Source organism: Trichechus manatus, unplaced genomic scaffold, assembly GCF_000243295.1.
Source record: "Trichechus manatus latirostris isolate Lorelei unplaced genomic scaffold, TriManLat1.0 scaffold00030, whole genome shotgun sequence".
In the NCBI taxonomy this organism is placed as follows: Eukaryota; Metazoa; Chordata; class Mammalia; order Sirenia; family Trichechidae; genus Trichechus; species Trichechus manatus.
Window position 1 is genome coordinate 11,208,547 of NW_004443966.1, and position 13,003 is coordinate 11,221,549.

At 36.8% G+C, this 13,003-nt stretch overlaps 1 protein-coding gene across 14 annotated transcripts in view; it reads right to left on the minus strand.

Annotated features, from left to right (window-relative positions):
- Positions 1-13,003, minus strand: part of DENND4A (DENN domain containing 4A) — a 121,484-nt gene that overhangs the window by 18,881 nt on the left and 89,600 nt on the right. For all 14 annotated transcript variants that reach the window (XM_023729729.1, XM_023729733.1, XM_023729727.1 and 11 more), the window contains 3 exons: positions 10,251-10,370; positions 9,426-9,557; positions 695-1,794 (listed from right to left, as the gene is read on the minus strand). In XM_023729729.1, the coding sequence (XP_023585497.1) occupies positions 695-1,794; positions 9,426-9,557; positions 10,251-10,370 (1,352 nt within the window). The remainder of the gene's footprint in view (positions 1-694; positions 1,795-9,425; positions 9,558-10,250; positions 10,371-13,003) is intronic.

Sequence of the window (13,003 nt, forward strand, 5' to 3'; positions counted from 1 at the left end):
TTGTTTACAGTCTGTCTCTTGACATAGCTATTTCTGACTAAACGATACTAATTGTGTATAAAAAAATTAGAGAGACTCCAGATGATGTTTTACACCTTCAGAAAGAGTTCACTCTTTCCTCTTGTAGATAAGAGTAGAGACTGATTATTTTAATCTAATCACACATCAAGCTGAGTCATGCCTGGGTTATAGTTTTGGTCAGGCTTGGTCTACCTCTGGTTTGTCCATGCTCCTGAGACATAGCTCTGCAGGACTTCAACTGAGGGTCTTAGCAGTTCTCTGATGACTTTAAACAGATACTTTTGATATTTTATGTAGTTTTTGCTCTTTAACACAAGCTACTCAATCCTAACCAGGAGGAAAAATCCTATGCCTGGCTGACAATTTTTGAGGGCATGCTGGACATTGCGTATGAAAAAAAAAATCTGAATTTTGAAAGAAATACTGAAGTTCAGTAAGTACTTTCATATGATACTAATTCTTACTCCAGCTATAAATCATTTCTGTTCAAAACTGAACTATAAATATAACCTTAGTGATACTTACAAACTTACACATCCTAAGTCTTTTTTATACAGCTGTATTTAAGAAGTATGGTTAAAATAAACATCCTTGCAAGTAAGCGGCTTTTTTTTGGGGCGGGGGGTAGGTTTAGAAGGAAAAATAGTAGTAGCAAATACCAAAAAAAACTTACCTTAGATGATGTGGTATACATGGTAAATTTTGAATACCATTTGCTTGCTTTCTCTGCTACTCCTTTTCCAGCAGTGAACATACTATTCCTTAGAACATCTAGTTTAGGTACTAGTAGTGTATCTAAATTAAATGAAGGTGATGAATGAGTTAATGTATCTTGAGATTCTTCCCTAAATGGACAAGTAGGTGAGAAGGCTGGAGAAGACCAAAGTCTATCTCTTGGTCTGTCATCACTTTTTGTATAACTTTTAGATTTGGTAAGTCTTGGTGGCCTTGGAGAATTAGGAGGGAGACTAGATCTTCTGCCTGCCTTCACCAATGTTGGACTTTTCTTACTGGTTAATTTATCATCACATGTCCGTTGTAAATCAATACTTGGTGTACGACTTGTCAAAGGACTGCTCATGTTATTCATATACATTACAATTTCTTCAGCTAAATCACGCCTAGTAGTTGGTGTTGAAACGCTTTTGTCATCATCTTCATCCTCCTCCTCCTCTTCTTTTTGTTGCTGTTTAGTCTCAGCAACCAAAAGAGATAGGGGATCAAATCCTGTTGCAACATCAGTTTTTTCGAAAGGTTTTACTGATAAGCTGCTGCTCATACGTTGAATCCTTTTGGGATTTTGTGAGGCAAAATATCTTGCTTTTGATCTATCTGTTTCATTGTCTAAGTCTTCCAAGTCAAAAATAACAGGAGACTCCACTTTATCTACCAAATAGTTAGAACCATCAAAAGGTGTATCATCGTCACTAGATTCCTTTTCTAGACTATCTCTTTTTGATCTTAAAGGTGGCTTTCCAATATCAAGACTATTTGGTCTTGTGCTTTTTGAGACAACATTTGAAAGAATTTTTGCATCAGCTCCTAACTTTTCAACTATATCTCCAGGGTTTGCTTCCTGGTTAATTCTGTTCAGCACAAGTCCCATTAGTACTCCTCCACTAAGATTACGGTTTCTATTTCCCCAGGCCATTTGCTGCTGCAAATTAGCTTCATTGTCACTTTTATGTCTTCTCCTGAAGCATCTACTTTGAATGTTTCCTGCTTCCTTTGTATCCTCAAAAGATGATATTAATAGCAGCTCAGGTGTGCTTTCTGGAAACCAAAAAAAGTGTCTTTAGCCATGAAAAATGTAATGTGTAAATATAAGCCATCTTATTTAAAATATTAGAAATGAAAATAATAATAGTACATACTCAATGAGTGCTATTTGACAGGTATTATACCAGGCACTTATGTTATCTACTGTAAACATCCCAACATTCTTGTAGTTTGAGAAAAAACTGACACTGAGAGATTATCTTGCCCAAAGTTATCCAGTCCTTAAGTGGTAGAAGTGGGATTCCAATCCGGGTTTGACCAACTATAAAGGGTAGGCTCCTAGACACTAGGATTCACTGCTTTTTTAAAACTTAAAAATTAAGATTTACTCTTGTTATGTTTAACAATAAATATACATTAATTCCACTAAATTGACTAAATAACAATAGTTATACAACTGTGGTTGTGCTAGATGATCTTGAGATTTTGAGTATTCTGCCTTTTAAAATGGGGAGGACCCCCCCCCACACCAAATCAAACGAAACCAAAAAGGCAGCTCTGATAACCTTATACATGGACAAAAATTATTTAAAAAAACTCTAAATCCCTGTGACTACAGAGGTGGCTAAATAATTTCACCTCTGCTTAATATATTGATTGCAAGTTTACACCAGCAAATACTGAATGGTTAATTTCTATTCAGAAACACTGTTCACTGCTTTCTACCAAATTACTTAGATAATAATGCTGAAAGCAGAAATTTAGATTTCTGATCATTTTATTTGTCCTTATTATGTGGGAGTCTTTAAAGCATTAGTCTAAGTATGATATTATCAACTATTCCTACACGCACCAACAGAATTAGTTCTCTACAACCAGGTAACTACTGAAAATGTGCTTTTTTCTTTCCATGTGATGCTTGCAGGTGGCAGGATAAGGGATAAATTTGCCATCAATATGTTAAGCAGAGGTTGCTAGAGAAAGGTTATTAGAGAAAGAGACCATAAAAGCCCACAAACTAATACTGTTTAATAAGCATGTATAGTCAACAAGGAAGACAGAGTAGTAGAGAGTCAAAGTTTATTCTTTTTATTCTACATCAGCTTATGATTGAAGACATAAGAAACCAAGCATATACTTTCTTCTGATACTCTGGAAAACTTTTAACAGGTTAAATACTATAAAGACTGGGAGGAATCTTACAATCCAAAGACAATACTCTGGAATTGCATTCAAATAGATTTGCCAGGGCTCCTTTGCAAAGTCAGTACTATGCTATAGGCTGAGACAAACAAAACTGGTTATCAAACTATACAAAAGCTGGCAAACTGTCCCCAAGCCAAATCCTGCCTGAGGTCTGTTTTTGTACAGCCTCAAATTATTTTTACATTTTTATTAAAGGGCTGTAAAAATCATGCACCTGCACACACGTATACACACACACAAAGAATACGTGACAGAGTCTGTGTGTGGCCTACAAAGCCTAAACTATTTACTATCTTGCATTTTACAAAGAAAGTTTGCTAATCCTTGGACATATCAAGTTTATATACATGCTAAATTCCACAGCGCTAAGTTGGAAACTGTTTCTCATCTTGGTCAATTAAGCTGTTCCCGGCTAACAGCCAACAAAGCAGAAAATCAAATTATAATGCTCAATATTTATATGGATCATTATCCCATCATGCCAAATTATGTCAGAAACAAAGTTTAAGATTTCAAAGTTGAGGTGATTCCCAAAAACCAATTACAGGGCAATTTAATCCTGACTTGGCCCAGGCCTTTAGCAATTTCATTAATACAGAAACGAAAAATGACCCAAAGCTCAGCCAAGGATGTAGGCTGACAAGAGCTCCCAAAAGAAAGTGTAAAACAAGAAATAAAACATAACTGAGATCCTTTAAGTCAAAAATAAATATGAAAATGATATCTTTTCTTGACTTCCACAAGACAGTACCTAACTGCTTTTCTCCTAGGTCTGTGATTGCTTTTCTTCCTTTTTGGTGAGCACTGCTTCTCATACCAGGCTATCAAATGTTAGAGTTCCTTAAAATGTGATCCTAGGCTGTTCTCTTATCTCTACACTGAGAGACTGAATATACAAATGGACAATGGCTACTGTCTACATGGCAACAGCACTCTGACCCTCTGCAGCAACCAGTCCAGAAAGCCGAACTACAACCACTGAAGTAACCAGCCCAGAAGCCAACTTTGCAGCAATTGGCTCAAAATGGTCAGGATTTGATCACTGACTGCCAGCTTCCCTATATTTTTAAATTTTTATTGTGGTGAGATATATATAACAAAACATTTGCCGTTTCAAGCATTTTTATGTGTACAATTCCGTAACATTAATTACATTCACCATGCTGTGCAACAATCACCACTGCTGGCTTCCTAAACTTTTTCATCATCCTTAACAACAACTCTACATGCCTTAAGGAATACCTACCCCACCCCCCACAAGCTCCCTCTTCCACATGCCCCTGGTAACCCCTAATTATCTTTAGTCTTTAAGCATTTGCCTACTCTGGATATTTCATGTAAGTGGGATCATACAATATTTGTCCTTTTGTGTTTGACTTCCTTCACTCAGGATAATGTTTTCAATGTTCATCCATGTCATAGCATGTATGAGACCTTCGCTTCTCTTCAGGCTGAATAGTATTCCACTATATGTATCGGTTGTTGTTAGGTGCCATTTAGTCAATTTCAACTCACACTGATCCCATGAAACAGAGTAGAGCTGCCCCATAGGGTTTTCTTGGCTGTAATCTTTATGGAAGCAGATCACCAGGTCTCTCTCCCATTGAGCCACTGGGTGGGTTTGAACTGCCAATCTTTTGGTTAGCAGCCAAGTGCTTAACCATTTGTGCCACCAGGGCTCCTTATATGTAGTTACCAAAAAAAACAAACTTGTCGTTGATTCAAGTCGACTCATAGCAATCCTACAGGACAGAGCAGAACTGCCCCAAAGGGTTTCCATGGAGTGGCTGGCGGATTCGAACTGCTGACCTTTTTTGGTTAGCAGCCAAGCTCTTTAACCACTGTGCCACCAGGGGCCCAATATACCACATTCTATTTATTCATTCATCTGTTGTTAGATAACTTGGGTTGTTTCCACCTCTTGGCTATTGTGAATAATGCTGCAATGAACACTGGTGTACAATTACTGTATTTTTACGCAAACAATGCACACCTTCTAAGTTTGTCTGCCAACTGTGCCCTCCTCCCACGAGGTATTTTCATAAGCGCCATTATATCAATTTTTTTCACAGGTTGCTATTAAAAAAATTAGCATAGCATTTATGAAAATACCTCACGGGGGAGGGCGCAGTTGGCAAACAAATGTAGAAGGTGCACAGTATTTGCATAAAATTATGGTTATCTGTTTGAGTTCCTGCTTTCAATTCTTTTGGGTATATTCCACCTAGAAGTAGAAATGCTGGGTCATTAGGCAGTTCTGTGTTTAACTTTTTGAGGAACCACCATACTGTCTTCCACAGTGTCTGCACCATTTTACAATCTCACCTCCAATGGATGAGGGTTCCAATTTCTCCACATCTTCTGCAACACTTGTTATTTTCAGTTTTTCTGATAATAGCCATCCTAGTGGGGATATGGTGGTATCTCGTTGTCTGCTTTGCATTTCCCTTATGACTAATGATGTCGAGCATCTTTTAATGTGCTTATTAGCCATCTGTATATTTTCTAGCTTCCCTATTTTTCTGTCACCTCTCCCAACTCAGGATCAACCAGAAAAAGCAAGTACACTCCCAAACCATAAGATGCCTGGCTTCTAGTTAGCCTGTTGCCAGCTTCCCCAAGCCCGCAACTTCCAATTCGAGCATAGCTGAAGCCTTCCTCCCACTACATTTTGTTTTAAAGATTTCACATGATTTGTAGTTACATTAATGGGAAGAAATAAAAAAAATGAAGACACTCAGTAAGGAGTTTAACATAACAAAGTGTATGATGTTTATACTATTACAGTCTATGGTGCATTTAAAGTAAAGTTTTCTGTGCATGCTTTTTGTTTGTTTTGCTCCTTATAATTAACTCATATTTTAAAAACTTCTAGGAACTATTATTATACTTATATTTTTGTGGTCTTTGCTGATTATTTTAGTAATAAAGTCACTAAAGTGTATAAGCATTCACGTAGGTTAGTATCAGACAGCCATGTTGAACGGCAGTAAGACCCTGTTACACATTTCTAGTGCTCTAAACAGATTTGTAAGGACAATGGTGGTTCAGTGGTAGAATTCTCCCCTTCCATATGGGAGACCAGGTTCAATTCCTGGCCGATGAACATCACGCACAGCCACCCCCTGTATGTCAGTGGAGGCTTGTGTGTTGCTATGATGCTGAACAGGTTTCGGCAGACCTTCCAGACTAGAAGAAAGGCTTGCCATGGAAGACAGGTGTGGCAGTCTGCTCGCATAAATATTACAGCCATGGAAACCCTATGGGGGTGGGGTGGTAGCTCTACTTCTAAAAATCAAACCATGGAAACTTCATGGATCCCAGTGGTCCAATCCTATCAGGCAGCATTTCGGTCCACTGTGCACAGGGTGGTCATGAGTCGGGGGTTGGTCCTGCAGTGGCTAACAACAACAAACAGCACTGTTCAGGTTGCTGCACAATCGTTCTGTTTAACTGCCTCAGGCTATCAGCACTAACTCCGCACCTGCCCCTTAGATAACTGTACCACTAATGTGGGCAAACACAAAACCAAACCGGTTGCTGTTGAGTCGACTCCGACTCATAGTGACCCTACACATTCCCTTAAATAACTATAACACTGTCAAACAGACTGTCTCAAATGGATGTTACGTGATCCAAAGAGGATATGGCTTATATAAAATTGAGATTGTGTGTGTGTACCTACTGATCTGTACGTGTTTACTTTACGAAATGGGCAAGATTATAGATTTTGGGGAAAGTAAGAAAAGTCTATTAATTCACTTCAGTAACCCAGTGATGTAAGTGTAGAAGTCAATAAGCCTATTTCCAAGAGAAGAAATAATAATTATATATAGCTAGTGGGCTCTAACATTGTGGGATTAGCAAAACCAAACAAAGGCTGAAGAAAAAGGCATGGGTGGTTGCGGGGGCGGGATGGGGAGGTCAGGAAGCTCATCTTGGGGAGGAAGATAAAGTACCAGGGCTCTCCCCTAGTGTCTGGCTTGGGGTTGGTGAAGAGCAGTTTGCATGGCATCATTCAAAGACTCTTACAGACCCAAGCCAGAAGAATGGAATTTATGTTCTTTAATAGAGAACCTTATACAAATTTGAAAGAGCCAGGCCTTTTCCATGCAGGTAAGAACAGCAATGAGAGAGGCAACAAGAACAGGAAGGTAGAGGCAGCACAAGTGACAGAAGGGAAGGGGTTGGGACAATTGTAACAGACATGCAGGAGAGGACATGGGTCAACTAGGACTCTCTCAGGAGGAAGGAGGATACCTGAGAATCCTGAGTCCTAGTTTTTACTGATACTTATTTGGAGCCAAAGCGTACTGAAATTATTATTCATATCTATCTTTCCCTTGAGATGCCCTGATGGCGCAGTGGTTAAGCCCTCAGCTGCTAATCGAAAGATCAGCGGTTTGAACCCACCAGCTGCTCTGCAGGAGAAAGATCTGACAGTCTGCTTCCACAAAGATTACAGCCTGGGAAACCCTCTGGAGCTCAGTTCTACTTGGTAACACATGAGGTTGCCGTAGTTGGAAATGACGACAATGGGTTCGGGTTTTGTTTTCAGTTTGATTTGTTTTTATCTTTCTTTCTCGTACTTTTTGCTTCCCCTCTCCTTATCAACATGCATAATTTTGGTTGCTGTAGCTTGAGGATTCAAAAGTTCTCAATTTTCAGACAATTTTTTAAAAATTCCCTACTATACTTTTGTCATTTTCAACACTAGGGCATTTTCTCTGCTACTGAAGTTGATGCCAGTTCTAAATAGTGCTACTCAAAATGTGTTCCATGGACCAGCTTCTGTCCTGGGAACTGTTACAGGTCCATGATGAGATAAGGGGCTTGAACTAGAACCTAAATCAAGAAATGGTTTACAATCATGCTTAAATATAGAATTCATAAAAGTAGACCTTAAGAAAAAGGCAAGCTTGAGCAGACAGTAATGAAAGAACAGTAAAGCACAGATCACCAAAGGCCAAGTTACGAAGGATAATTAGACAGTGGTTTCAAAAAACAAACCAGACTTGCTGCCATCAGGTTGATCCTGATTCTTAATGACCCTACAGGACAGAGTAGAACTGTCCCATAGGGTTTCCAAGTGGTGGCTGATGGATTCAAACTGCTGACCTTTGGTTAGCAGCCGAGGTGTTAACCACTGCACACCATGGCTCCAGACAATGGTTAGGAAAGACTAAATGGTTGTGAACCAATCTCATGATACAAATGAAAAAATCTGAAACGTTTGAAGTTATAACAATTACCTAAAAAAGAAATGGAAAGTTAGATAGTTGTAAGAATCTAATTTTTGTTTTTTTGCTAGAGCAGGGGTCTGAAAACTTTTTCTGTAAAGAACCATACAGTAAATATTTTAGGCTTTGCAAGCCATACAGTCTCTGTCACAATTACTCAACTCTGACATTGTAGCACAGTGGCACAGACAATATATAAGTAGATGGGTGTGGCTGTATTCCAATAAAACTTATTAACACTGAAATCTGAATTTCGTATCATTTTCATGTGCCACAAAATATCATTTTTTTTCACCATTCAAAAATGTAAAAGCATTTTTAGCTCATGGGTCTGTACAGAAACAGGCTGCAGGCCCAATTTGGCCCATGGGCCATAGTTTGCCCTCCCTTGAATTAGAGGCATATTGTTGTAGAAAAAGAAACATAATACTGTTACAGCAAGGCATTTACAGATAAAGAGTTTCAGCTCTGACAGTAAAAATTCATCAATATTTTTAGACTATAACATAACACAAATTCAGCTAATATAAAAATAAAATAATTACATAAATATACTATTAACACAAGAAACTCTCAGCTTATGTCCATTTAATCCCCCAAAAATGGTCTAGTGAAAAATTTGTGGGCAAGCATTATCCCGGATCCTAACCTTACTTTTCCATTAATGAGTCGGTAACTTCTGTGACTGGCCATAAGTCAGTTTATTATTCTCATCATTAAAATAGTGCTAATATCCCCTCTCACTAATCTCAGCATTGCTATATTAATAAATATGAAATAATATGTAAAAAGTACTTTGGAAAAACATATTGCGTATTGTTATCTAAACTATTTGAAGGATGATATTTCTGTCTCTGGAAAAAACAGGAACAACATGAACACTAAGGAACCATACACTTATTTAAAAATTGGCTAGCTGTATGCTACCCTCAAAGTGATCAACTCTCCTGTCCCTACTTCCTCCTTCCAAGAAGTCCCAACAGTTTGGAAAGTCTGGATAACTAAATTCAAAGGATAGGACATAGGTTTTAGGTTTGTCTTTATATTTGTAAAAATAAACACTTGAATTAAGTAGGTTATAAAATATAGAATTCAAGCTACTAAGCTATACCATGAGAGGCTACACAAATACATTAAAAAAAGTAACTCTGCAAAATTAAGACTTAAAAAAATAAATCTTCACTAGAAATACAGATACAACTTATTATGCATATAACAGAAGTATACTGTTCAACTCACCTGTGCTTTCTTCTGCTATTTTATCAGCACTGTTGTGACCTGTACCACTGAGGCGAACTATACTGGAAGAACTTTGATAATTGAGCTTAGGAAGGCAATCAGCACTTCCTTTTGTACTCTCGCTCTCGGACACTGTTAAGATTAAAACGGAAGTGTTATTAAAATGAAATCTCTATATATTGTAGGAGGCAAAAAGAAAAGTAGCTTTTAGTTATAAATATTTCTGTAATAAGTGAAGAAATACTAAACATCTCTGTATCTATTTGTCAATCACAAATAAGTGACTTTATTCATTAGACATCTCAAGGTGTGGATCAAATTATTAAATCCTGGTCATGCATATGGTCCAAGACACTAAGAAACTATGCTTATAATTCTGAATAACACTAATTGTTAAAGTTGGCCCCTGATATCCATGTTCATTTCTGTTAACTACTTAATACAAATTTAATTTGTCATCTTTGGTTGTGAAATGGTAGTTTTGGATGGAGGCAGAGGAGGGCAATAGAGTCACATTACATTAACAAACTCATTAAATAAAAACATTGTTAAACCTCAGAAAAGAGCCGTTGTTTAAAGAAATACATAGCATTTACCCTAACAGTATTTGATTTGAACAGTGTTTTGCGACTGAGACTACACACTTTATACATGAAGCATTAGTATGTTAAAATATTAGGTGGTAGAGAGGTCTTGCAATGGGAGGAAAGAAAGGGTTATTATAGTGGGAAAGTGGGAAATAAGACAAGTACTTTTATGCTAAACTCGCTCGTATTTTCTATAAATGTTAAGTTCACAATTTTACATAATATCAACAATACCCACGGGAACTACAATCACTCCCTTTCTTATCTTCTCGTTCCTCTTGAATATCCTCAGTAGATGCAGTCCCTCTTCTAACTTCATCCTTAGATAATGAATTATACCCAAGATCGGACTGGCCACCTGGGGAAAAAAAAAAGAAACCAAACCCTATGCTGTGTATTAGAAGCTCCTTTGGTAAGAGCAAATGGAATTGGAGCAACATATTAGTGTTTGCATGTACTTACAGAAATTTTTCTGTATAACTTCCAATTGAAAGTATTATTTTATTAATGCAAAAAAGAGATAATCTCAAAATAACTGATTTTGACTCCATATTGCAGTCAGAAGTAATTATGTACAGTCATACTCCTATGTGAGCCCCAAAACCACAGACAAACCAGACAGTCTTTATACAAGTCCATGATCTTCCTGCGTGGAAGTCTGAGTTCCAACTAAGCAATGAAGAAGAGAAATCTGCAGGGAATTCATAATAGAACATTCACACAGAGACCACCGCAGCTGAATATCTAAATGACTTTGCCAAAACAATAAGTTAATTTAAATTTACTGATAGTCAATTATATTTTTCTGAAAATTCAATTTAATAATTATTTAATTGCACCTGAGTACAAATAAGTGGAAATGAAAAAAATCTAAAGTGTTAAAAAGTGATTGTTCGAAAAGCAAGTTACATTAAAAAAACTTTAAAAACATTGTTTTGTTAAAGAGGCTCTATCATTTTCAGCAAATTGTCTTCACTAGATTAACATTAAAAGATAAAGTTTTGAGACATATGATTTTAAGCAAATGACTTAACATTTTTTGTCTGGATTTCAAGCTCCCAGATTTGTCAAATAGAAGGTGGTTACAATATGAAAGACTATATAGGAAATGGTTTTGTAAACTTGTATTTTAACTGCTAAAGAAAACTTGCAAAGAAGTTGTATTAAGTATCACTAGGTATTTACTTTAATACCTTTGTTATAATTTTGAGTTTGTATTTTTTCTAATCAAACTTTCAGCTCTATTTCCAAAAAAACTACAAACAGAAAAATTTGAACAAATATTGATGAAGTTCATGCTATTTTATTAGGTTCTGCACTGTTTTAAGATAGACTTTTAGTAGCCAGAGTTAAAATAAAAAAAATAGATTTCTTCATTTTTAAGAGATAATGCCTGGGGAAGACTAGTGTAACTCTGAGTAGGTTTAATTGTATAATCAAGAAATACAATGAGACAAGGAAGAACAACTATTGAAACTACACTGCAACACAATTAGCTTAATTACATTTATTACTTTTATTGTTGTAGTTTAAATGAATGTTTACAATTCAAGTCAGTCTCTCTTACAGAAATTTACACATACACTTTATGTGACCCTAGTTTCTCTCCCTATACTGTGCCAACACACTCCTCCTTTCCACCCCTTATTTCCCACGTCCATTTAAACCAGCTCCTGACCCTCTTCGCCTTCTCATCTCACCTCCTGACAGAAGCTGCCCATTTAGTCTCATATATCTACTTGAGCTAAGAAGCACACTCTTCACGAGTATTATTTTATGCCCCACAGTCCAGTCCAACCTTTGTCTGAAGAGTTGGCCTCAGGAATTGTTTTAGTTCTGGGTTGACAGAGTCCGGGGACATTTATTACTTTTAAAAGTAGGCATCAAAGGAGAGATGCCAGAGTAATGACACCATTTGCAGAGATAGGAGCCTTTATCATTTATTATAATGCTTGGATTTTTAAATTTAAAGTTTCTGTTGGTTAAAAGCTGGCTCTTGTACTATAGTCAAAAGCCAAGTGTAATTTTTTAAAAAATGTAATAATGAAAAGGATAGAACCATGCAAGTACATTATTTCTTAAGTGTGTCAGTTTTAATAACACGGAAAGCTTATGTACAAATCTCATGTGTCGATGAAATTAATGCCAGCTGCAGGGCTAGAATGCTATGTTTTAAAAAAAATATTAAAAAAATATTTTAAAATAGTTTAAAACTCAAAAGAAGTTGCAAAAATAGTACAGCACAGAGAATTTCCATGTACCCTTCACCCAGCTTCCCCTAATGATATCTTATATAACCACAGTACACTGTTAAAACCAGGAAATTGAGAATGGTACAATAGTACAATACTATCAACTCATGTACAGAGATAAGGTTTTTTGTTTTGCTTTGTTTTTAATTCTAACAGCCTTCTCAGAATTACAAAGAAGAATTTCTCCTAAGAAATGATATGGTAAAGAAATAAGTATACTACTCAGAGTTAATTAGATTACCATGGACAAAATACTTAAATAAACTATTTTATAAGCTCTCTTTAAACTTTCATTTCTATTCAAATATAGAATCAATAAAATTGCAGATAAGACCAAAACCAAAACAACTGCCACTGAGTTGATTCTGACTCATAGTGACCCTACAGGACAGAACAGCACTGTCCCAATAGAGTTTCCAAGGAGTGGCTAGTGGATTCGAACTGCTGACCTTTTGGTTAGCAGCTGTAGCTGTTAACCACTGCGCCACCAGGGCTCCTAAAATTGCATATAGTTATTAAGTTTAATATTGAACCAAGAGCCTAACTGTCATGGTTTGAATTATGTCCCCCAAAAAATGTGTGTATCAATTTGGCTAGGCCATGATTCCTGGTACTGTGTGATTTTCCTGTATGTTATAAACCTGCCTCTATGATGTTAATGAGGGAGGATGGGTGGCAGTTGTGTTAGTAAGGCAGGACCTGATCTACAAGACTGGATTGTGTCCAGAGGCAATCTCTT